Genomic DNA, 25,933 nt, shown 5'->3' with positions numbered 1-25,933 from the left:
AGGGGTTCCGGATATTGTAGCCGAGGAGTGGGCTTCAGGAGTAGCCCAGGAGCCCTCATAATGCATGACGTAGATAAATGACCAAGATAAATGACCGAGATAATGCAATAAGGATATAAATGACCAGGATAATGCAGGAAGTAGATAAATGACCAAGATAATGCATGAAGTGGATAAATGACCAAGATAATGCATGAAGTGGATAAATGACCAAGATAATGCAGGAAGTGGATAAACGACCAAGATAATGCAGGAAGTGGATAAACGACCAAGATAATGCAGGAAGTGGATAAACAACCAAGATAATGCAGGAAGTGGATAAACGACCAAGATAATGCAGGAAGTGGATAAACGACAAAGATAATGCAGGAAGTGGATAAACGACCAAGATAATGCATGAAGTAGATAAATGACCAAGATAATGCAGGAAGTAGATAAATGACCAAGATAATGCAGGAAGTGGATAAATGTCCAAGATAATGCAGGAAGTAGATAAATGACCAAGATAATGCAGTAAGTAGATAAATGTCCAAGATAATGCAGGAAGTAGATAAATGACCAAGATAATGCAGGAAGTAGATAAATGACCAAGATAATGCATGAAGTGGATAAATTACCAAGATAATGCAGGAAGTAGATAAATGACCAAGATAATAGCTTGAACATCTTTCTAAAAGGAAACCACGTATCCTTATTTTATTTAGATGAGAAACCCTTTTTACCGTAACATCCACTGGCCTTCACTGAAAAGATTTAACTGGAAGTCCAATGTTGAACAAAATACAACAACAAAAAGGTGAAAGATAGTCACTTCCACGATCAGCAGTCATCTGTCCATAGATCAGGTCTGTTCCTGCACTGAGGAACGGAACATATAAATTGGCTCATCCCCCCCTCCTCCTCCTCTCCCCTGTAACTATACCCCAAAATAACGGTTTAAATAAAATACAACAACGCGTTTTCAAAAAAAAAAAATTAAAAAAAAAATTGTTTTATTTGTACAAAGACAAAGACATTTATAACCGTAGACATTCTGCAGCGTGTCGGTGTTCTACTTGGGTCCCAGCATCTCATGCGGCTTGACCCATGCGTCAAACTCTTCTGCTGTCAGGTATCCTAGCTTGATAGCAGTTTCCTTGAGGTTTCCTCCCTCTTTGTGAGCCATCTTGGCAATCTTAGCAGCTTTGTCATAACCTATTGAGAAGATAGAGAAGGGGCTGAATTCAGACGTTAAAATAATGAAGCGTCATTAAGACTGATGACTAACCATGACCTTTCTACTTCCTCAACTACCTCCACGTCTAAAACACTGAAGACCTGAGCCTCAGAGAACACAATTAAGCAACCAATAGCAGACCCTCGAAGACCACAGAGGAGGTGATGTATGTGGACGTGACGGTTGGCGGTCCCGACAGTGAACTCCTGGGTTCTGTAAATGTCCCTATTCAAAATGGAGTGCAAAATGTCTGACCAGGGCCAAGAGGGGGAAACGGGTGCTGCTGGGGCTGATGGGAACAAGAGGCATCTGGTGCTTCCTACGTCAAGCTACTCCTTCAACACCGCTGTTGCCCTCTGGGGGGGGGGGGAGGCATCTCACTAACTCCTGTTAACCACAGGGTCTGACAGGGGGGAGAGAACATGACACTACCTCCACTCCCACCAGGGGACTCCCTACACACTAAGCCACCAGACAGAGGGTGGACTCCCTACACACTAAGCCACCAGAGAGAGGGGACTCCCTACACACTAAGCCACCAGACAGAGGGGACTCCCTACACACTAAGCCACCAGACTCCCTACACACTAAGCCACCAGGTAGAGGGGGGACTCCCTACACACTAAGCCACCAGACTCCCTACACACTAAGCCACCAGACTCCCTACACACTATGCCACCAGACTCCCTACACACTATGCCACCAGACTCCCTACACACTATGCCACCAGACTCCCTACACACTAAGCCACCAGACTCCCTACACACTAAGCAACCAGACTCCCTACACACTAAGCCACCAGACAGAGGGTGGACTCCCTACACACTAAGCCACCAGACAGAGGAGACTCCCTACACACTAAGCCACCAGACTCCCTACACACTAAGCCACCAGACTCCCTACACACTAAGCCACCAGACAGAGGAGACTCCCTACACACTAAGCCACCAGACTCCCTACACACTAAGCCACCAGACAGAGGGGACTCCCTACACACCAAGCCACCAGACAGAGGCTGGACTCCCTACACACTAAGCCACCAGACAGAGGGTGGACTCCCTACACACTAAGCCACCAGACTCCCTACACACTAAGCCACCAGACAGAGGAGACTCCCTACACACTAAGCCACCAGACTCCCTACACACTAAGCCACCAGACAGAGGGGACTCCCTACACACTAAGCCACCAGACAGAGGGGACTCCCTACACACTAAGCCACCAGACAGATGGAACTCCCTACACACTAAGCCACCAGACTCCCAACACACTAAGCCACCAGACTCCCTACACACTAAGCCACCAGACTCCCAACACACTAAGCCACCAGACTCCCTACACACTAAGCCACCAGACTCCCTACACACTAAGCCACCAGACTCCCTACACACTAAGCCACCAGACTCCCTACACACTAAGCCACCAGACAGAGGGTGGACTCACTACACACTAAGCCACCAGACAGAGGGTGGACTCCCTACACACTAAGCCACCAGACAGAGGGTGGACTCCCTACACACTAAGCCACCAGACTCCCTACACACTAAGCCACCAGACAGAGGGTAGACTCCCTACACACTAAGCCACCAGACTCCCTACACACTAAGCCACCAGACAGAGGGGACTGTCCCAGTAGGACTCAATCTACTGCAGTAGACAGACTGACTGTGCTGTAGAGCAAAACATCTCATTTACAATACTCACATTACAGTCTGGTGAATCTCAGCACTGCTGAAACTTGGGACTGTGACTTACTGCCCTCTAGTGGTTATATGTGGTTACAGGCGAAAACAGATGGATAACTTGTTGATTTCTCCTGCAGGTGTATTCTGCACAGTAAATCAAATGTATTTATATAGCCCTTCTTACATCAGCTGATGTCTCAAAGCGCTGTACAGACACCCAGCCTAAAACCCCCAAACAGCAAGCAATGCAGGTGTAGAAGCACGGTGGCTAGGAAAAACCTCCCTGGAAAGGCCAAAACCTAGGAAGAAACCTAGAGAGGAACCAGGCTATGAGGGGTGGCCAGTCCTCTTCTGGCTGTGCCGGGTGGAGATTATAACAGAACATGGCCAAGATGTTCAAACGTTCATAAATGACCAGCAGGGTCAGATAATAATAATCAAAGTGGTTGTCGAGGGTGCAACAGGTCAGCACCTCAGGAGTAAATGTCAGTTGGCTTTTCATAGCCGATCTTTGAGAGTATCTCTACCGCTCCTGCTGTCTCTAGAGACTTGAAAACAGCAGGTCTAGGACAGGTAGCACGTCCGGTGAAACGGTGATGGTTCCATAGCCGCAGGCAGAACAGTTGAAACGGGAGCAGCAGCACTACCAGGTGGTTAGGGGAGTCATCATGCCAGGTAGGGTTCCATAGCCGATCATTCAGAGTATCTCTACTGCTCCTGCTGTCTCTAGAGAGCAGGTATCTAGATCTCGTTCATGACTTTTTGGTACCCTGCTGTATGTCCATACACTACTTTGAAGCACATGCTTTACTACGACACGTACCTATGTGTGGGTTGAGGGCGGTGACCAGCATCAAGGACTCGTTCATGAGTTTGTTGATCCTGTCGATGTTAGCTTCAATGCCCACCACACAGTTATTAGTGAAGGAGACTGAGGCATCCCCCAGCAGCCTCGCTGAGTTCAACACGTTCTTAATCTGGGAGGAAGAGGAGAGGTGGAGTTACAGTATGACTGAAGCATCCCCCAGCAGCCTCGCTGAGTTCAACAATTAATCTGGGAAGAGGAGGAGAGAGGTGGAGTTAAGGTATGACTGAGGCATCCCCCAGCAGTCTGGCTGAGTTCAACACTTAATCTGGGAGGAAGAGGAGGAGAGAGGTGGAGTTACAGTATGACTGAGGCATCCCCCAGCAGCCTCGCTGAGTTCAACACTTAATATGGGAAGGGTAGGAGAGGTGGAGTTACAGTATGACTGAGGCATCCCCCAGCAGCCTGGCTGAGTTCAACACTTAATCTGGGAAGAGGAGAGAGGTGGCGTTACAGTATGACTGAGACATCCCCCAGCAGCCTGGCTGAGTTCAAACACGTTCTTAATCTGGGAAGAAGAGAGGTGGAGTTACAGTATGACTGAGGCATCCCCCAGCTGCCTCGCTGAGTTCAACACGTAACCTGGGAGGAGGAGGAGAGAGGTGGAGTTACAGTATGACTGAGGCATCCCCCAGCAGCCTGGCTAAATTCGACACTTAATCTGTGAGGAAGAGGAGGAGAGACGTGGAGTTACAGTATGACTGAGGCATCCCCCAGCAGCCTGGCTGAGTTCAACACTTAATCTGGGAAGGAGGAGGAGAGAGGTGGCGTTACAGTATGACAGAGGCATCCCCCAGCAGCCTCGCTGAGTTCAACACCTAATCTGTGAGGAAGGAGGAGGAGAGGTGGAGTTACAGTATGACTGAGGCATCCCCCAGCAGCCTCGCTGAGTTCAACACTTAATCTGGGAGGAGGAGGAGAGAGGAGGTGTTAAGGCATCTGCATGCTTCCCATCCAAAACAGTTCTGAACAGTTTGTGCATACAGTACCAGTCAAATGTTTGGACACACCTACTCATTCCAGGTTTTTTTTTCCTTTATATTTACTATTTTCTACATTGTAGAATAATAGTGAAGACATCAAAACTATGAAATAACACATATATGAAATCAAGTAGTAACCAAAGAAAAGTGTTAAACAAATCAAAATATATTTTAGATTCTTCAAAGTAGCCACCCTTTGCCTTGATGACAGCTTTGCAAACCGTCGATGGCCAGTGGCACGTTGGAGAAGTGTGCTCTTCACGGATGAATCCCAGTTTCAACTGTACCGGGCAGATGACAGACAGCATGTATGGCTTTAGACATTATAGATCATAGTCTGCTGCTGGAAAAATGTATGTGTTATGGCTTTACACCCCCTGCTATAATGTGGATAAAGAGTTACTTGTCTAACAGAACACAGAGGGTGTTCTTTAATGGAAGCCTCTCCAACATATTCCTGGTAGAGTCAGGAATTCCCCAAGGCAGCTGTCTAGGCCCCCAGTCTGTCCAGGTAGAATCAGGAATTCCCCAGGGCAGCTGTCTAGTCCCCCAGTCTGTCCAGGTAGAATCAGGAATTCCCCACGGCAGCTGTCTAGGCCCCCAGTCTGTCCAGGCAGAATCAGGAATTCCCCAGGGCAGCTGTCTAGGCCCCTTACTTTTTTCAATTTTTACTAACATGCCACTGAATTTGACTAAAGCCAGTGTGTTTATGAATGTGGATGACTCAACACTATATACACGTCAGCTACTACAGTGACTGAAATGACTGCAGCACTCAACAAAGAGCTGCAGTTAGTGTCAGAGTGGGTGGCAAGGAATAAGTTAGTCCTAAATATTTCTAAAACTTAAAGCATTGTATTTGGGACAAAACATTCACTAAACCCTAAACCTCAACTAAATACTGAAATAAATTATATGAAAATTTAGCAAGTTGAGGTGACTAACCTGTTTGGAGTAACACTGGATTGTAAACTGTCATGGTCAAAACATATTGATACAACAGTAGCTAAGATGGGGAGAAGTCTGTCCATAATAAAGCCCTGCTCTACCTTCTTAACAACACTATCAATAAGGCAGGTCCTACAGGCCCTAGTTTCTACCTTCTTAACCTGTTATGGCTAGGGGGCAGTATTTTCACGGCCGGATAAAAAACGTACCCGATTTAATCTGATTATTACTCCTGCCCAGAAACTAGAATATGCATATAATTATTGGCTTTGGATAGAAAACACCCTAAAGTTTCTAAAACTGTTTGAATGGTGTCTGTGAGTATAACAGAACTCATATGGCAGGCAAAAACCTGAGAAGATTCCATACAGGAAGTGACCTGTCTGACAAGTTCTTGTTCATCTTGGCTCTTTTTATTGAAGACTGAGGATCTTTGCTGTAACGTGACACTTCCTACGGCTCCCATAGGCTCTCAGAACCCGGGAAAAAGCTGAATGATATCGAGGCAGCCCCAGGCTGAAACACATTATGCTAGCTTGAAAAATGGGTGTCTGATTATTTCTGGCTGGGTACTCTGCTGACATAATCTAATGTTTTTCTTTCGTTGTAAAGCCTTTTTGAAATCGGACAGTGTGGTTAGATAAAGGAGAGTCTTGTCTTTAAAATGGTGTAAAATAGTAATATGTTTGAAAAATTGAAGTTTTTGTATTTTTGAGGAATTTGTAATTCGCGCCACGCCCATCATTGGCTATTGGAGCAGGTGTTCCGCTAGCGGAACGTCTAGATGTAAGAGGTTAACAACACTATCAACAAGACAGGTCCCACAGGCCCTAGTTTCTACCTTCTTAACCTCTATGGGCTAGGTGGGACGCTTGCGTCCCACCTACGTAACAGCCACTGCCAGCCTGTGGCGCGATTTTCAAAACCTTAAAAATCCTATTACTTCAATTTCTCAAACATATGACTATTTTACAGCCATTTAAAGACACGACTCTGTTAATCTAACCACACTGTCCGATTTCAAAAAGGCTTTACAACGAAAGCAAAACATTAGATTATGTCAGCAGAGTACCAAGCCAGAAATAATCAGACACCCATTTTTCAAGCCAGCATATAATGTCACCAAAACCCAGAAGACAGCTAAATGCAGCACTCACCTTTGATGATCTTCATCAGATGACAACCCTAGGACATTATGTTATACAATACATGCATGTTTTGTTCAATCAAGTTCATATTTATATCAAAAACCAGCTTTTTACATTAGCATGTGACGTTCAGAACTAGCATACCCCCGCAAACTTCCGGGGAATTCGCTAACATTTTACTAAATTACTCACGATAAACGTTCACAAAAAGCATAACAATTATTTTAAGAATTATAGATACAGACCTCCTCTATGCACTCGATATGTCCGATTTTAAAATAGCTTTTGGTGAAAGCACATTTTGCAATATTCTAAGTACATAGCCCAGGCATCACGGGCTCGCTATTTAGACACCCGGCAAGTTTAGCACTCACCATAATCATATTTACTATTATAAAAGTTTGATTACCTTTTGTTGTCTTCGTCAGAATGCACACCCAGGACTGCTACTTCAAAAACAAATGTTGGTTTGGTCCAAAATAATCCATCGTTATATCCGAATAGCGGCGTTTTGTTCGTATGCGTTCCAGACACTATCCGAAATAGTAAAGAAGTGTCGCATGGCGCAATTCGTGACAAACTCCATTACCGTCGATTCACCGCTGTTCACATTCGTAAAGCGCACAGGGAATCTCCTTTTCGGCAAACAGAGGAAAAAAATCCCAAAGGCGGGGCGGTCGGGGTCACGAGCATAAGCCCAGTGTCCCTTGATCGGCCACTTGAGAAAGGCGATAATGTGTTTCAGCCTGGGGCTGGAATGACGACATTCTGTTTTTTCCCGGGCTCTGAGCGCCTATGGACGACGTGGGAAGTGTCACGTTAGAGCAGAGATCCTTAGTAAAAGATAGAGATGGAAAAGAAGTTCAAGAAATGGTCAGACAGGCCACTTCCTGTAAAGGAATCTCTCAGGTTTTGACCTGCCATTTGAGTTCTGTTATACTCACAGACACCATTCAAACAGTTTTAGAAAATTTAGGGTGTTTTATATCCATATGTAATAAGTATATGCATATTCTAGTTACTGGGTAGGAGTGGTAACCAGATTAAATCGGGTATGTTTTTTATCCAGCCGTGTCAATACTGCCCCCTAGCCCTAACAGGTTAACCTCTATGGGCTAGGTGGGATGCTTGCGTCCCACCTACTCAACAGCCAGTTGAATCCTGTGGCGCGTTATTCAAATCCTAAGATATGCTATTACTTCAATTTTTCAAAAATATTACTATTTTACACCATTTTAAAGATAAGACTCTCGTTAATCTAACCACACTGTCCGATTTCAAAAAGGCTTTACAACGAAAGCAAAACATTAGATTATGTCAGCAGAGTACCCAGCCAGAAATAATCAGACACCCATTTTTCAAGCTAGCATATAATGTCACATAAACCCAAACCACAGCTAAATGTAGCACTAACCTTTGATGATCTTCATCAGATGACAACCCTAGGACATTATGTTATACAATACATGCATGTTTTGTTCAATCAAGTTCATATTTATATCAAAAACCAGCTTTTTACATTAGCATGTGACTAGCATGTGACTAGCATTCCCACCGAACACTGCCGGTGAATTTACTAAATTACTCACGATAAACGTTCACAAAAAGCATAACAATTATTTTAAGAATTATAGATACAGAACTCCTCTATGCACTCGATATGTCCGATTTTAAAATAGCTTTTTGGTGAAAGTACATTTTGCAATATTCTCAGTAGATAGCCCGGCATCACAGGGCTAGCTATTTAGACACCCAGCAGGTTTAGCACTCATCAAAGTCAGATTTACTATAAGAAAAATGTTATTACCTTTGTTGTCTTCGTCAGAATGCACTCCCAGGACTTCTACTTCAATAACAAATGTTGGTTTGGTCCAAAATAATCCATCGTTATATCCAAACAGCGGCGTTTTGTTCGTGCGTTCTAGACACTATCCTAAAGGCTAAATAAGGGTGACGAGCATGGCGCAATTCATGACAAAAGAATTCTAAATATTCCATTACCGTACTTGAAGCATGTCAACCGCTGTTTAAAATCAATTTTTATGCCATTTTTCTCATAAAAAGCGATAATATTCCGACCGGGAATCTGCGTTTAGATAAACAGACAAAGGAAAAGAAACCATTCGGTCGAAGCGGGCATGCGCCTAAGCCCATAGTACTCTGAGTGGCCGCTTGCCAAAAGCGATAAAGTGTTTCAGCCAGAGCCCGCCTCGATATCGTTCAACGTTTTCCCGGGCTCTGAGACCCTATGGAAGACGTAGGAAGTGTCACGTTATTGCACAGATCCTGAGTCTTCAATAAAAAGAGCCAAGATGAAACACTACTTCTCAGACAGGCCACTTCCTGCTTGAAATCTTCTCAGGTTTTGGCCTGCCATAGGAGTTCTGTTATACTCACAGACACCATTCAAACAGTTTTAGAAACTTTAGGGTGTTTTCTATCCAAAGCCAATAATTATATGTATATTCTAGTTACTGGGCAGGAGTAGTAACCAGATTAAATCGGGTACGTTTTTTATCCAGCCGTGCAAATACTGCCCCCTATCCCCAACAGGTTAACAACACTATCAACAAGGCAGGTCCTACAGGCCTTAGTTTTGTCTGACCTGGACTACTTTTCAGTCGTGTGGTCAGGTGTCACAAAAAGGGACATAGGAAAATTGCAATTGTCTCAGAACAGGGCAGCACGGCTGACCCTTAAATATCCACAAAGAGCTAACATTAATAATATGCATGCCAATCTCTCCTTGCTGAAAGTGGAGGAGAGATTGACTTCATCACTACTTGTATTTGTGAGAGGTATTGACATGCTGAATGCACTGAGCTGTCTGTTTAAACTACTGGCACACAGCTCAGACACCCATGCATACCCCACAAGACATGCCACCAAGTCCAGAACAGACTATGGGAGGCACACAGTACTACACAGAGCCATGACTACATGGAACTCTATTCCACATCAGGTAACTGATGCAGCAGGAGAATCAGATTTAAAAAAAACAGATTAAAAAAACACCTTATGGAACAGTTGGGACTGTGAAGCAACACAAACATAGGCACAGACACAGACACACACACACGATAACATAGGCACACATGGACTTAGTACTGTAGATATGTGGTAGTGGTGGAGTAGGGGCCTGAGGGCACACAGTGTGTTGTGAAATCTGTGAATGTATTGTAATGTTTTTTTTTTATTATAAACTGCCTTAATTTTGCTGGACCCCAGGAAGAGTAGCTGCTGCCTTGGCAGGAACTAATGGGGATCCATAATAAACCCCAGGAAGAGTAGCCGCTGCCTTGGCAGGAACTAATGGGGATCCATAATAAACCCCAGGAAGAGTAGCTGCTGCCTTGGCAGGAACTAATGGGGATCCATAATAAACCCCAGGAAGAGTAGCCGCTGCCTTGGCAGGAACTAATGGGGATCCATAATAAACCTCAGGAAGAGTAGCTGCTGCCTTGGCAGGAACTAATGGGGATCCATAATAAACCCCAGGAAGAGTAGCTGCTGCCTCTACAGGAACTAATGGGGATCCATAATAAACCCCAGGAAGAGTAGCTGCTGCCTTGGCAGGAACTAATGGGGATCCATAATAAACCCCAGGAAGAGTAGCTACTGCCTTGGCCGGAACTAATGGGGATCCATAATAAACCCCAGGAAGAGTAGCTGCTGCCTTGGCAGGAACTAATAGGGATCCATAATAAACCCCAGGAAGAGTAGCTGCTGCCTTGGCAGGAACTAATGGGGATCCATAATAAACCCCAGGAAGAGTGGCTGCTGCCTTGGCAGGAACTAATGGGGATCCATAATAAACCCCAGGAAGAGTGGCTGTTGCCTTGGCAGGAACTAATGGGGATCCATAATAAACCCCAGGAAGAGTAGCTGCTGCCTTGGCAGGAACTAATGGGGATCCATAATAAACCCCAGGAAGAGCAGCTGCTGCCTTGGCAGGAACTAATGGGGATCCATAATAAACCCCAGGAAGAGTAGCCGTTGCCTTGGCAGGAACTAATGGGCATCCATAATAAATACAAAGCATTGTCTTAGTCCACGGTGAAACTGGCCTATTAGCATTGTCTTAGTCCACGGTGAAACTGGCCTATTAGCGTTGTCTTAGTCCACGGTGAAACTGGCTTATTGGCGTCGTCTTAGTCCACGGTGAAACTGGCCTATTGGCGTCGTCTTAGTCCACGGTGAAACTGGCCTATTAGCATCGTCTTAGTCCACGGTGAAACTGGCCTATTAGCATCGTCTTAGTCCACGGTGAAACTGGCCTATTAGCATCGTCTTAGTCCACGGTGAAACTGGCCTATTAGCATTGTCTTAGTCCACGGTGAAAGTGGCCTATTAGCATTGTCTTAGTCCACGGGGGAAACTGGCCTATTAGCATTGTCTTAGTCCACGGTGATATCAGTTCTTACCATCATTGGCTTGAAGACGTTCAGCTCAAAGTGTCCGTTGCTGCCTCCGATGGTCACAGCCACGTTGTTTCCCATAACCTGGGCTGCTACCATGGTCATGGCTTCACACTGGGTGGGGTTCACTTTCCCTGGAAGATATACATTCACACACAGTTCAAACCCCGCAGTTAAAACACAGTTAAAACCCCGTGGTTAAAACCCCGCAGTTAAAACACAGTTAAAACCCTGTGGTTAAAACACAGTTAAAACCCCGCGGTTAAAACACAGTTAAAACCCCGCGGTTAAAACACAGTTAAAACCCCGTGGTTAAAACACAGTTAAAACCCCATATTACTTAAAACACATATTGGTTGAAACACACGGTCGACGACCCCTTTTGGCCTTTTTCCCCCTGCTGGACATACTGTTGTTGTTTTACTGTTACAAACTGTTCTATTTGTGCAAATAAACTAAATCCAGTCCAAGGTAGAGCTGTAACGTTCCACTAGCTCCAATCACAACCTGTACCACAACAATACAGCTGAACAGAGGTCAACAACACGACTTCTGCAACCCGACCCACAACAATACAGCTGAACAGAGGTCAACAACCCTACTTCTGAAGGGAGGGTAAACACTGGACAGCACCACTTTCAAGGCTCTCGAAAAATGTCAAGGCCGTCTTCAGTAGAAAGAAGACTCTGTAATCATCCCATCAGCACGATCCCTTCATGTCAAGAACGTAGGTTCCTTACCCTTTGAAATCCTCCAGAAGTATTTGTCAAAATGTTCTTGTGGGGTAGTCTGACTAAAAGGCAGGTTGTGGGTAGCTAGAGAGGTAGTCTGACTAAAAGGCAGGTTGTGGGTAGCTAGAGAGGTAGTCTGACTAAAAGGCAGGTTGTGGGTAGCTAGAGAGGTTGTGTGAATAAAGTCAGGTTGTGGGTAGCTAGACAGTAGCCTGACTAAAGGCAGGTTGTGGGTAGCTAGAGAGGTAGTCTGACTAAAAGGCAGGTTGTGGGTAGCTGGACAGTAGTCTGACTAAAAGGCAGGTTGTGGGTAGCTAGAGAGGCAGTCTGAATAAAGGCAGGTTGTGGGTAGCTAGAGAGGTAGTCTGACTAAAGGCAGGTTGTGGGTAGCTAGAGAGGCAGTCTGACTAAAGGCAGGTTGTGGGTAGCTAGAGAGGCAGTCTGACTAAAGGCAGTTTGTGGGTAGCTAGAGAGGCAGTCTGACTAAAGGCAGGTTGTGGGTAGCTAGAGAGGTAGTCTGACTAAAAGGCAGGTTGTAGGTAGCTAGAGAGGTTGTCTGAATAAAGGCAGGTTGTGGGTAGCTGGACGGTATAAAGACGATCTCCTGCTGAAGAAGAGGTCAAGGAGGGGGAAGAAAAGGCCTGGACAAAAATACGTCTTGAAACCTGACCCACCCTAGATGTGGCATGGATGATTTCTGACAGCTGGGAGTTCGGTGGGGGTCATGTACAGTGAGGGAAAAAAGTATTTGATCCCCTGCTGATTTTGTACGTTTGCCCACTGACAAAGAAATGATCAGTCTATAATTTTAATGGTAGGTTTATTTGAAAATGAGAGACAGAATAACAACAAAAAATCCAGAAAAACACATGTCAAAAATGTTATAAATTGATTTGCATTTTAATGAGGGAAATAAGTATTTGACCCCTCTGCAAAACATGACTTAGTACTTGGTGGCAAAACCATTGTTGACAATCACAGAGGTCAGACGTTTCTTGTAGTTGGCCACCAGGTTTGCCCACATCTCAGGAGGGATTTTGTCCCACTCCTCTTTGCAGATCTTCTCCAAGTCATTAAGGTTTCGAGGCTGACGTTTGGCAACTCGAACCTTCAGCTCCCTCCACAGATTTTCTATGGGATTAAGGTCTGGAGACTGGCTAGGCCACTCCAGGACCTTAATGTGCTTCTTCTTGAGCCACTCCTTTGTTGCCTTGGCCGTGTATATTAGGTCATTGTCATGCTGGAATACCCATCCATGACCCATTTTCAATGCCCTGGCTGAGGGAAGGATGTTCTCACCCAAGATTTGACGGTACATGGCCCCATCCATCATCCCTTTGATGCGGTGAAGTTGATCTGTCACCTTAGCAGAAAAACACCCCCAAAGCATGTTTCCACCTACATGTTTGACGGTGGGGATGTGTTCTTGGGGTCATAGGCAGCATTCCTCCTCCTCCAAACACGGCGAGTTCAGTTGATGCCAAAGAGCTCCATTTTGGTCTCATCTGACCACAACACTTTCACCCAGTTGTCCTCTGAATCATTCAGATGTTCATTGGCAAACTTCAGACGGGCATGTATATGTGCTTTCTTGAGCAGGGGGACCTTGCGGGCGCTGCAGGATTTCAGGCCTTCACGGCGTAGTGTGTTACCAATTGTTTTCTTGGTGACTATGGTCCCAGCTGCCTTGAGATCATTGACAAGATCCTCCCGTGTAGTTCTGGGCTGATTCCTCACCGTTTTCATTATCATTGCAACTCCACGAGGTGAGATCTTGCATGGAGCCCCAGGCCGAGGGAGATTGACAGTTCTTTTGTGTTTCTTCCATTTGCGAATAATCGCACCAACTGTTGTCACCTTCTCACCAAGCTGCTTGGCGATGGTCTTGTAGCCCATTCCAGCCTTGTCTAGGTCTACGATCTTGTCCCTGACATCCTTGGAGAGCTCTTTGGTCTTGGCCATGGTGGAGAGTTTGGAATCTGATTGATTGATTGCTTCTGTGGACAGGTGTCTTTTTTACAGGTAACAAACTGAGATTAGGACCACTCCCTTTAAGAGTGTGCTCCTAATCTCAGCTCGTTACCTGTATAAAAAGACACCTGGGAGCCAGAAATCTTTCTGATTGAGAGGGGGTCAAATACTTATTTCCCTCATTAAAATGCAAATCAATTTATAACATTTTTGACATGCGTTTTTCAGGATTTTTATGGTTGTTGTTATTCTGTCTCTCACTGTTCAAATAAACCTACCATTAAAATTATAGACTGATCATTTCTTTGTCGGTGGGCAAACGTACAAAATCAGCAGGGGATCAAATACTTTTTCCCCCTCACTGCAGCTCTGTTCTGACAGCTGGGAGTTAGGGGTGGGGGGGGTCATGCAGCTCTGTTCTAACAGCTGGGAGTTAGGGTGGGGGGGTCATGCAGCTCTGTTCTAACAGCTGGGAGTTAGGGTGGGGGGGGTCATGCAGCTCTGTTCTAACAGCTGGGAGTTAGGGTGGCGGGGGGGTCATGCAGCTCTGTTCTAACAGCTGGGAGTTAGGGTGGGGGGGGTCATGCAGCTCTGTTCTAACAGCTGGGAGTTAGGGTGGGGGGGTCATTCAGCTCTGTTCTAACAGCTGGGAGTTAGGGTGGGGAGGGGGTCATGCAGCTCTGTTCTAACAGCTGGGAGTTAGGGTGGGGGGGTCATGCAGCTCTGTTCTAACAGCTGGGAGTTAGTGTGGGGGGGGTCATGCAGCTCTGTTCTAACAGCTGGGAGTTAGGGTGGGGGGGGTCATGCAGCTGGGAGTTAGGGTGGGGGGTCATGCAGCTGGGAGTTAGGTTGGGGGGGTCATGCAGCTCTGTTCTAACAGCTGGGAGTTAGGGTGGGGGGGTCATGCAGCTCTGTTCTAACAGCTGGGAGTTAGGGTGGGGAGGGGGTCATGCAGCTCTGTTCTAACAGCTGGGAGTTAGGGTGGGGGGGGTCATGCAGCTCTGTTCTAACAGCTGGGAGTTAGGGTGGGGGGGTCATGCAGCTCTGTTCTAACAGCTGGGAGTTAGGGTGGGGGGGGTCATGCATCTCTGTTCTAACAGCTGGGAGTTAGGGTGGGGGGGGTCATGCAGCTGGGAGTTAGGGTGGGGCAAGACCACTGGGACAGATAGATAGAACACAATAACTAAGGTACTATGCCATCTGTGGTATGTCCAAATACTGTTCACTCTTTCAGTGATCTCCTTCACTCCTTTCCTACTTTAATAATGTCTCCTTAATCATGTTTATATATCCTGCATTACTCATCTCATATGTATATACTGTATTCTATTCTACTGTATCTTAGTCTATGTATTACTCATCTCATATGTATATAGTGTATTCTATACTATCTACTGTATCTTAGTCTATGTATTACTCATCTCATATGTACATACTGTATTCTATCCTATTCTACTGTATCTTAGTCTATGTATTACTCATCTCATATGTATATACGGTATTCTATACTATCTACTGTATGTTAGTCTGTGCTGCTATGACATCGCTCATCCATACATTTATATATTCTTAACTCCATTCCTTTACTTAGATGTGTGTATTGGGTTTATGTTGTGAAATTGTTAGATTACATGTTAGATATTGCTGCACTGTCGGAGCTAGAAACACAAGCATTTCGCTACACTCGCAGTAACATCTGCAAAACACGTGTATGTAACCGATCGAATTTGATTTGACAGTGAACTATATCGTGTTATGCTTGACAACAAAACGGTGAAAACCAGACTACGGAAACTCACCAGGCATGATGCTGCTACCAGGCTCGTTCTCAGGCAGACTGAGTTCTCCCAGGCCAGAGCGGGGCCCGGACCCCAGGAAGCGGATATCGTTGGCGATCTTCATCATACTGACGGCCACCGTGTTCAACGCTCCGCTCAGCTCCACCAGAGCATCGTGGGCCGCCAGAGCCTCAAATTTGTTAGGAGCGGTCACGAAAGGCAGACCTGGAGACAGGATATGACTTCATGTAGACAGGTCATGATAACATTAGAAACGATTCAAGGTTGACAGAGTATGTAATGTCTGACTTACGCTAACAGCTGGGAGGGAAAACTGTAGCCACAATGCAAACCCTCTGACAGAACCAAGTGACTTGGTGTACAGAGAAAACAGGAGAGAGCCTAGTACAGAGCCCTGGGGGACACCAGTAGTGAGACATTAAAGAGGACCTAGTACAGAGCCCTGGGGGACACCAGTAGTGAGACATTAAAGAGGACCTAGAACAGAGCCCTTGGGGACACCAGTAGTGAGACATTAAAGAGGACCCAGTACAGAGCCCTGGGGTGACACCAGTAGTGAGACATTAAATAGGACCTAAAACAGAGCCCTGGGGGACACCAGTAGTGAGAAAACATGGACCCGACATGACTATGATAACCATTATGAAATGTGTGTGTGTGTGTGTGTGTGTGTGTGTGTGTGTGTGTGTGTGTGTGTGTGTATATGTGTGTGTGTATATGTGTGTATGTGTGTGTGTGTATGTATGTGTGTGTATATGTGTGTGTGTGTGTGTGTGCGCGTGTCCCCTCCTGTACCTGTGAGAGAGGCGACAGTAGCAGCTACTTTCTCAGCGAAGCCGATGCGCGTGTTGAGGCCTGTGCCCACGGCAGTGCCTCATGCTGCCAGCTCATATATTCTGGGCATGGCCGTCTTCACTCGCTCAATACTGTACTTCACCTGCTGCACGTACCCACCAAACTCCTGTAAAAACGAAGAGAAAACAGGACCGATAGTTGACTGGTAGAAATACAATTTTTTTTTTTTTATGGTTCATTAGGATAGTTTGACATCTAGCAGACTAGTGTTGTACGCACAGTACACCGAAAACATCTGTACTTTTTCCAATAAAATATGAAAAAAATATCAAAATGTGTCTCACGTTTGGAAATTAAGTAAAATGTATTGAAATTAATTAATTTGTCCCGAGTTTATCATAAACCATCAACAGTTATTCGTATTCCCTGCAACTTCCTCAAGAGGCAACGGCAAGGGAATGCCCGTCTGTGTGGTATGCTTATGTCTACCACTTTGTGTAGCCGTTAGCATGCTAATGACAACTGTCTGCTAGTTGCTGGAAAGGCTAATGAGGCGATAATGCTAATGACAAACGTCTGCTGGTAGCTGGAAAGGCTAATGAGGCGATAATGCTAATGACAAACGGCTGCTGGTAGCTGGAAAGGCTAATGAGGCGATGAGGCTAATGATAAACGTCTTCAGATAGCTGGAAAGGCTAATGAGGCGATAATGCTAATGAAAAATGTCTGCTGGAAAGGCTAATGAGGCGATAATGCTAATGACAACCGTCTGCTGGTAGCTGGAAAGGCTAATGAGGCGATAATGCTAATGACAACTGTCTGCTGGAAAGGCTAATGAGGCGATAATGGTAATGACAACTGTCTGCTGGTAGCTGGAAAGGCTAATGAGGCAATTGTCGTGACGTTGTATTAGTTAATGTGATGACTGTTGCTCATCGAATGATTAACAGTTTATAATTGCGTGATTAAATGAATTAAGCAATGAATCAAGCAATTATTAACCTCTATGGGCTAGGTGGGACGCTTGCGTTTCAATTTTTACTAACATGCCACTGAATTTGACTAAAGCCAGTGTGTTTATGAATGTGGATGACTCAACACTATATACACGTCAGCTACTACAGTGACTGAAATGACTGCAGCACTCAACAAAGAGCTGCAGTTAGTGTCAGAGTGGGTGGCAAGGAATAAGTTAGTCCTAAATATTTCTAAAACTTAAAGCATTGTATTTGGGACAAAACATTCACTAAACCCTAAACCTCAACTAAATACTGAAATAAATTATATGAAAATTTAGCAAGTTGAGGTGACTAACCTGTTTGGAGTAACACTGGATTGTAAACTGTCATGGTCAAAACATATTGATACAACAGTAGCTAAGATGGGGAGAAGTCTGTCCATAATAAAGCCCTGCTCTACCTTCTTAACAACACTATCAATAAGGCAGGTCCTACAGGCCCTAGTTTCTACCTTCTTAACCTGTTATGGCTAGGGGGCAGTATTTTCACGGCCGGATAAAAAACGTACCCGATTTAATCTGATTATTACTCCTGCCCAGAAACTAGAATATGCATATAATTATTGGCTTTGGATAGAAAACACCCTAAAGTTTCTAAAACTGTTTGAATGGTGTCTGTGAGTATAACAGAACTCATATGGCAGGCAAAAACCTGAGAAGATTCCATACAGGAAGTGACCTGTCTGACAAGTTCTTGTTCATCTTGGCTCTTTTTATTGAAGACTGAGGATCTTTGCTGTAACGTGACACTTCCTACGGCTCCCATAGGCTCTCAGAACCCGGGAAAAAGCTGAATGATATCGAGGCAGCCCCAGGCTGAAACACATTATGCTAGCTTGAAAAATGGGTGTCTGATTATTTCTGGCTGGGTACTCTGCTGACATAATCTAATGTTTTTCTTTCGTTGTAAAGCCTTTTGAAATCGGACAGTGTGGTTAGATAAAGGAGAGTCTTGTCTTTAAAATGGTGTAAAATAGTAATATGTTTGAAAAATTGAAGTTTTTGTATTTTTGAGGAATTTGTAATTCGCGCCACGCCCATCATTGGCTATTGGAGCAGGTGTTCCGCTAGCGGAACGTCTAGATGTAAGAGGTTAACAACACTATCAACAAGACAGGTCCCACAGGCCCTAGTTTCTACCTTCTTAACCTCTATGGGCTAGGTGGGACGCTTGCGTCCCACCTACGTAACAGCCACTGCCAGCCTGTGGCGCGATTTTCAAAACCTTAAAAATCCTATTACTTCAATTTCTCAAACATATGACTATTTTACAGCCATTTAAAGACACGACTCTCGTTAATCTAACCACACTGTCCGATTTCAAAAAGGCTTTACAACGAAAGCAAAACATTAGATTATGTCAGCAGAGTACCAAGCCAGAAATAATCAGACACCCATTTTTCAAGCCAGCATATAATGTCACCAAAACCCAGAAGACAGCTAAATGCAGCACTCACCTTTGATGATCTTCATCAGATGACAACCCTAGGACATTATGTTATACAATACATGCATGTTTTGTTCAATCAAGTTCATATTTATATCAAAAACCAGCTTTTTACATTAGCATGTGACGTTCAGAACTAGCATACCCCCCGCAAACTTCCGGGGAATTCGCTAACATTTTACTAAATTACTCACGATAAACGTTCACAAAAAGCATAACAATTATTTTAAGAATTATAGATACAGACCTCCTCTATGCACTCGATATGTCCGATTTTAAAATAGCTTTTTGGTGAAAGCACATTTTGCAATATTCTAAGTACATAGCCCAGGCATCACGGGCTCGCTATTTAGACACCCGGCAAGTTTAGCACTCACCATAATCATATTTACTATTATAAAAGTTTGATTACCTTTTGTTGTCTTCGTCAGAATGCACACCCAGGACTGCTACTTCAATAACAAATGTTGGTTTGGTCCAAAATAATCCATCGTTATATCCGAATAGCGGCGTTTTGTTCGTGCGTTCCAGACACTATCCGAAATGGTAAAGAAGTGTCGCGCGCAGGGAATCTCCTTTTCGGCAAACAGAGGAAAAAAATCACAAAGGCGGGGGCGGTCGGGTCACGCGGATAAGCACAGAGTCCCTTGATCGGCCACTTGAGAAAGACGATAATGTGTTTCAGCCTGGGGCTGGAATGACGACATTCTGTTTTTTCCCGGGCTCTGAGCGCCTATGGACGACGTGGGAAGTGTCACGTTAGAGCAGAGATCCTTAGTAAAAGATAGAGATGGAAAAGAAGTTCAAGAAATGGTCAGATGGGCCACTTCCTGTAAAGGAATCTCTCAGGTTTTGACCTGCCATTTGAGTTCTGTTATACTCACAGACACCATTCAAACAGTTTTAGAAACTTTAGGGTGTTTTCTATCCATATGTAATAAGTATATGCATATTCTAGTTACTGGGTAGGAGTGGTAACCAGATTAAATCGGGTATGTTTTTTATCCAGCCGTGTCAATACTGCCCCCTAGCCCTAACAGGTTAACTCATCAACCTGGGGCACCATGGGAACAGTATTTTGATTGAGTTTCTATTTCCCAAATTAACTCAAACGATATCAGAATATCGATTTTACAACAGTCGCTAAATTAATCAATTTCCTCTACAGTCTCATTCTGAACGTCGCATAATCCGGGAATCTGCACGGACCCGGGCTTCACCAATGAGTTTACCACACCAATCTTAGTTGATTATTTATTTACTAGCAAGCTAAAATGATGATAAAAAATACACATACACAAAACAGTCTAGCTATTGATTAGGACTTAGTATAACGGGCCAACACACTATGGCGCGTGTTACCCAAAATGGGGATTTAAAAGAGAGAGAAACCAAGAAAGTACACGAGAGAAATATACATTTGGGTTCATTTGTCAGCCATGGTTATTTAAACCTAGCCTTGCCCCGAACTGCCGCTCTTATGGGTCAGAATATAATGATGTAATTACGTGTTGGAGGTCTCAGGTGGGAAGCTCCGCGTGTGTCGTTTAGGCTTCTCAATGACGCACTTCTCCGGCGCAACTCTCTGGTTGTCCTCACGATGTCAGTGTCCTTCTTGGCTAAGTGGTCTGATCCCTCGTCCTTGATCTGAAAGGGGTCTTCTGAGGACAGACAGCTCTGTAGCTCAGAGCTCACAGCTTCGGACTCGAACGGTGTATATACCACGATTCAATGGAGAGTGGAGGCTGGGTGGTTCGGCTTGAATTCACCCGCTTAGACACAGCTACTCGTCCGTAGCTCGTGTAGAAAAAGATTTCTTTGTCTTCAACCTTGGGGTTCGTTGACTTTGTTAGACCTTCGCTGCAGCTTGGGGTCAATTAGTCTCATATGTTAATTCTTCACTCTCCTGTCTTATACCCTAGGGTCAGAAGTGGGCGTAACCGCCTTTAGGGCAATTCTCTGGGCGGACCAAGTTAAGGGGCAAGGCCTAGATTTGACTAAAATCCTATTTTAGACACTACCTTCACATCTCATCTTTACCAAAACATTCTCTTTGATTTGGATATTTTCCACACAACGTACAATGTATAAACATCAGGCATATACTGGGAAAACTCTTAAAGGTACAATGTTTTCATAACGTCATCTCTTAACCTTTAATAACAATTCAAAAGTTACATACATTTTCATATTCCACCTCTCGTCATGACCACCGTTGTGGCTGACGGAAACCATTGTTCCAAAGTCCCTTTATTGCATGTTTAATGTTCTGAGGCCAGAATTCCATTGTGAGGACAAAGGAATTTCTCTGTGGCCTAAGGTTTATTATGGCGTGAGGGGTCATAAAACCCCCACATCTTCAGACACCTAGATCTCTCCTCCTCTGTTGGGGTTTTGGGAGATAATCTGTAGGGTGGTGGTCTCCTGTACCCTGACCTGATCAGGACAGTCATGGCAGTCCCACTCTGGTAGGTTCAACTTGGAATGATTCTGCATGTTGCAACCCACCATAAGAATGACCATCGGATGTCCTGGTCTGTGGATCATCAGAGCAGCCCCCCCCCCCTTGGTGGTTCACCCTGGTAGGCTTTCCGCAAGCTGTGGATCACCACCAGAATGGACCTAGGAGGTCTGGCAGTGGCTCTGTGTTCCGGCCCGTCGTCCGGTTATCCCGGCTAGTGGACCTAGGCAGTAACTTGGCAGACGTTAATAATGCACAACACTCAGGCAATACATCATTACATTTCCTCCCCAAACGAGCGGCGTCTTGGCACTAAGGCTTCCTAAGTGTCAAAGGTAATGAAACGAAAAATTTGAATAAAAACATAAAAGTATACAAAATATGTCTACCACACCTTAATCATCTAATATGGACTATGTTCTATATATGTCCAAGGTCTTGGCTAAATAGCTCTATCATGGCATTGTCTCTAATGTCATGTCTAGGGTGATCCTACTTGCAGGCACTTGGAAAAACTTGGCCCCTGAAGGCCAAAGCTTACATTAGGGACATTACTGGGCTGACCTAGCGAGTTCGGGAGAGGAGGCTGGGACTGGGCCCTGTAAGAGGGTTTCCGGATCCATTGCCAACTTTCCAAACATCGGGATCGCTTCCGTCCCACGGGTGATCCTAGTATAAGACCTCATTAGGTCTTCCATTGCACGTGTGCGCCTGTGTACGTAGTAGGTGCACACGCCAAGGGAAATGAGACCAAGGATCATAGTCACAGTCAGGATACTGTCCGGCACCGTCCAAGAGCGGGCGACAGACCAATCTTTTGGTCTGTAGTCAGTCGGGTCGACTAACTGTGCCTCATCCAGTACGCTAAGATCAACAGTCATGGGTCCCTCGTACTGGATTTGGTATTGAATGGCTTGTGGTAACTCAAGGGAACGTTTAGCAAAAGCGTCCGGCATTTCAATCTCTGTGTCTATCCGGTCGTCGGGAAGGTAGTATAGAGCGAGGTCGTCTACGTGAATAATCGCCCCCTCTGGTACCGTAACAAAAACAGTCTGGTTGGGGAGGTTCAATTGGGTGATGGAGTCATGGCGTTCGTAAGTCATAGTGGCGGACGCGAACAGTGTGTTGACCAACCATCGGTTCCCTACCACCTCCACTTGTGTGGTGGTGGCCCCATCCCTGGCTGTTAGTTTGGCTCTACAGCGTTCTTCGCTGGTGATAGCTTTAATACCACAAAGACGCTCGGTGTTATCCCTGACAAATGGTTTGCTAGGACAAAGGTAGTGGACATCTTTGGTTAGAGTACACATTAGCAGGTTAGGGGTGAGATAGAAATCTGGGTTGTTTTCCTGGTAAGCTACAACTGGGGGCGTGGCAATCTTTACGTGGGTACTGTCGCGCCAAAATCCTACATTGAGAACCGTTTTCAATCTATAGATATTCTCCAGTTCAACAACCGGCAGCGTCAGTAGAAAACCCACTTCATTACGATCAACATCAACGTGTATTGGGATGGCCGACTCCAGACTATAGGCCAAATGTGACTGTAACGGCCTGATCGTGGTTGAAGTAGCTGAGGTCAATATGTCGTGCACCATTGAGAGGGGCACTAGATATGAGGGGATTCTATTCATGGCCAAGTGGTCCATAGAAGAGCTAACTTCACGGAGAAAATCCTCCAGTAACAATCGAACCAATTGGACATGGGCATAGTCATGGTTCATGACCTCTGCTAGCTTTCCTACAGACAGGATAGTTTTGTTCAGGAGAGTAGCGTGTGTGTTGACCACCAGAATAGTGTCCTGGAGAGACTTTCCCACATGTTGCAACCTAAGGGCCTGTGCCTTCATCTGTTGCTGGATAAGTGGCATCTCTTCAGTAATCTCCCTAACATTCCTCTTGACTGTGGCTAGACTGACTGCGTTGACGGCAGTGGTACCTAGGGCAAATAGTGACCCTACGGCTGCCCCTATCGATAGTAGCGCCCCGACGAATCGTTTTTCTCGCCTGGGCTCAGCTAGTTCTGACTGTGTTACTGTGAACTTTTGGAGTTGGGCCAACATATGGGCAGTGTCTAGCTGGGCGTGCTTAATTGCCTGGCTGGTCCAGTCAGCCCCGGCCCAACTCAAATGCGCCGCAGGTGGAATGTGTTGGCGGTACACATTCTCTGCATCTAGGCGGACATATACCCTCTGCGTGTGTACTCTGCAGTTAGTTATGAGGAGTCCTGGATCGTCGCGGAGAACGATTCCCGTAGGGGGTCCGTTCGTGATTACGTCTGCTGGGTTGGTTTTGACCAGGGCGCAGAGTGTCAGGATCATCCAAAGGAACTCCATCCTACAGAAGCGCATAATCAGAGATTGTTGGATTATTTCAGTTATTTGTATTCGTAAATAAAAATTGTTTTGACAACTATTTTTCTGTTTTTCTTATTTTTAATCAGTACAGCGCAGGACGATATCACTAGTGACAACAGATGTATATCTGGTAGCTGGGAAGAGAATAAAAGATATTAGGTGCAACGTACTGGTCTCCTGGAAGGGATCAGCTGAGGGTACTTAAGAATTTTCTTAGTACCTCTGGTTTTGCTAGGGTTTTTATCTATTCGGTGCTGGCTAGCACCCCTTCTATTCCCATGGGGGAGTGTACAACTTGATTTGGTTCCGGTGGACCCACTTTAATGTGGCGTTTTGTCGACCTTTGCTGATTTTGATCTGGTAAGCTACAGGTGATAGCTTCACCACAATCTCGTGTGGCCCCGTCCAGTGGGGCAGGAACTTTGTTGCGACGCCCGCGGGTTTGGTGTATATGTAGTACCACACCTTATCTCCGACCTCGAACACCTGGTGTGAGGCTTTTTTGTCGTAATAGGTCTTGTCACCTTCTGCACTTCTTTCCAATTGTCCTTGAGCGTACGCAAAGGTAGTCTGGAGATGGTTCCGCAAGTCGGTCACGTATCGATGAGCCGTGTAGGCGGTGGCTGCGGCGACATCTCCCGGTTGGTACAGGAGATGCAGTGGAAGGGTCATTTGCCGGCCCGTCATCATCTCAAAGGGTGTCATTCCCGTAGACCTGTTGCGTGTGGCTCTGATTGCCATCAGTACCAATGGGAGTTTGAGGTCCCAATCTTTGTGGTTGGCTGCCACATATTTCCTCAAGATTCTGACAATTGATTGGTTGCTCCTTTCTACCCCCCCCCGAGCTCCTAGGGTGGTACGCGATGTGGAGTTTAGCTTTGACTCCCAGGAGTTTCCACAGTTCGGTCATTACAGCTGCCGAAAAGTGGGTTCCTCTGTCGCTGTCCACGGTTTCTCCTGGCAGGCCGAAACGACTGAAAACGTGGTTTAGCAAAAGAACGGCAGTGGTTTCCACTGTGTCATTGGTCGCCGGCAGGCACTCCACCCACTTTATGAATGCGCAAGTCACTGTGAGGAGGTACTTGTTGCCTCTGGCCGACCTGGCAACTGGGCCGACCCAGTCGATCTGGATCGAGCTCCAGGGGTAAGACACAACCTTGCGTTGCAGGGGTGCTCTGTGAAGTGGCTTGGTGGGATGAAACTGGCAGCAAACTAGACACCCCCTCACGTATCGTGCCACGTCTTGTTCCATGTGAGGCCAGTGGGCCACCTGTCGCAATGTTTCACATGTAGCCTTGACCCCCCTATGGCCTCCACATGGCTCGTCGTGGGCATGAGCTATCATTATCCCCCTCTGTGTTTTAGGAACCACCCACCTTCGAGCAGTGTCGGTTTCTGAAACATACACCAATAGGTCATCTACAAGTGTGAGGTGCTGTTTAGTTGCGTACAGCGAACGCAAAGTCGTGTGAACCTGCCAAAGCCAGTTCGGACACTGGGTGGTTGACAGGATCCGACAGGAATGCCATCAAAGTGGCGAGGGACTCATCTTGGTGTTGCATTGCTACCAGGTCGCCATTCATGAATGAATGCGTTAGCAGCACATTATGTTCGTGCGAAGACGTTTTCCGTGGTGCTACATGGCTACGCGCGTTACCGCAGACACCATAGCTTCCTCAGTGGGTTTCTCGTCTCGAGCATCAAACACCCAAGGGGTGCCGTGAATTGCACCAGATTTCGCCATGCTGTCAGCATGGTCGCTGTTAACTTTGTCACGACCAGGTGATTTGGAGTGTCCCTTGACTTTCTTCCAATACACCTGTATGTCGTGTTTGGTCATGAGGTCATCACAAGCTAGAATGAGCTCTTTGTTTTTCACCTCTTTACCACTTGAAGTAGTCATGTGCTTTTGTTTCCAAAATGGCAAGTGGCATAAGAAGGTGAGTCTCGCGTAGTTTGAGTCGGTGCAGATCGCCAGTTCTGCCAATTCGTGTTTTACCGCTGTTTGCAGGGTGATCAGCACGCCAGCCACTTCTGCAAACTGGCTGGTCTTGTTGCCGAGCTGAAATTGAAGTGGTTTGCACGGAATGT

General features: G+C 45.6%; 1 protein-coding gene across 1 annotated transcript in view; it reads right to left on the bottom strand.

Moving 5' to 3' along the window:
* Nucleotides 1-971: 971 nt before the first annotated feature.
* The window catches only part of LOC106564811 (fumarate hydratase, mitochondrial-like), a 46,004-nt gene continuing 21,042 nt past the window's right edge, over nt 972-25,933 (bottom strand). The window contains 5 exon segments of the mRNA XM_045712425.1: nt 972-1,194; nt 3,725-3,878; nt 11,270-11,397; nt 15,765-15,968; nt 16,560-16,725. Of these exon segments, the coding sequence (XP_045568381.1) occupies nt 1,052-1,194; nt 3,725-3,878; nt 11,270-11,397; nt 15,765-15,968; nt 16,560-16,725 (795 nt within the window). The 3' untranslated portion in view covers nt 972-1,051.

Source organism: Salmo salar, unplaced genomic scaffold (genome assembly GCF_905237065.1).
Source record: "Salmo salar unplaced genomic scaffold, Ssal_v3.1, whole genome shotgun sequence".
Classification (NCBI taxonomy): domain Eukaryota; kingdom Metazoa; phylum Chordata; class Actinopteri; order Salmoniformes; family Salmonidae; genus Salmo; species Salmo salar.
This window is presented reverse-complemented; position numbering and strand designations above follow the sequence as displayed.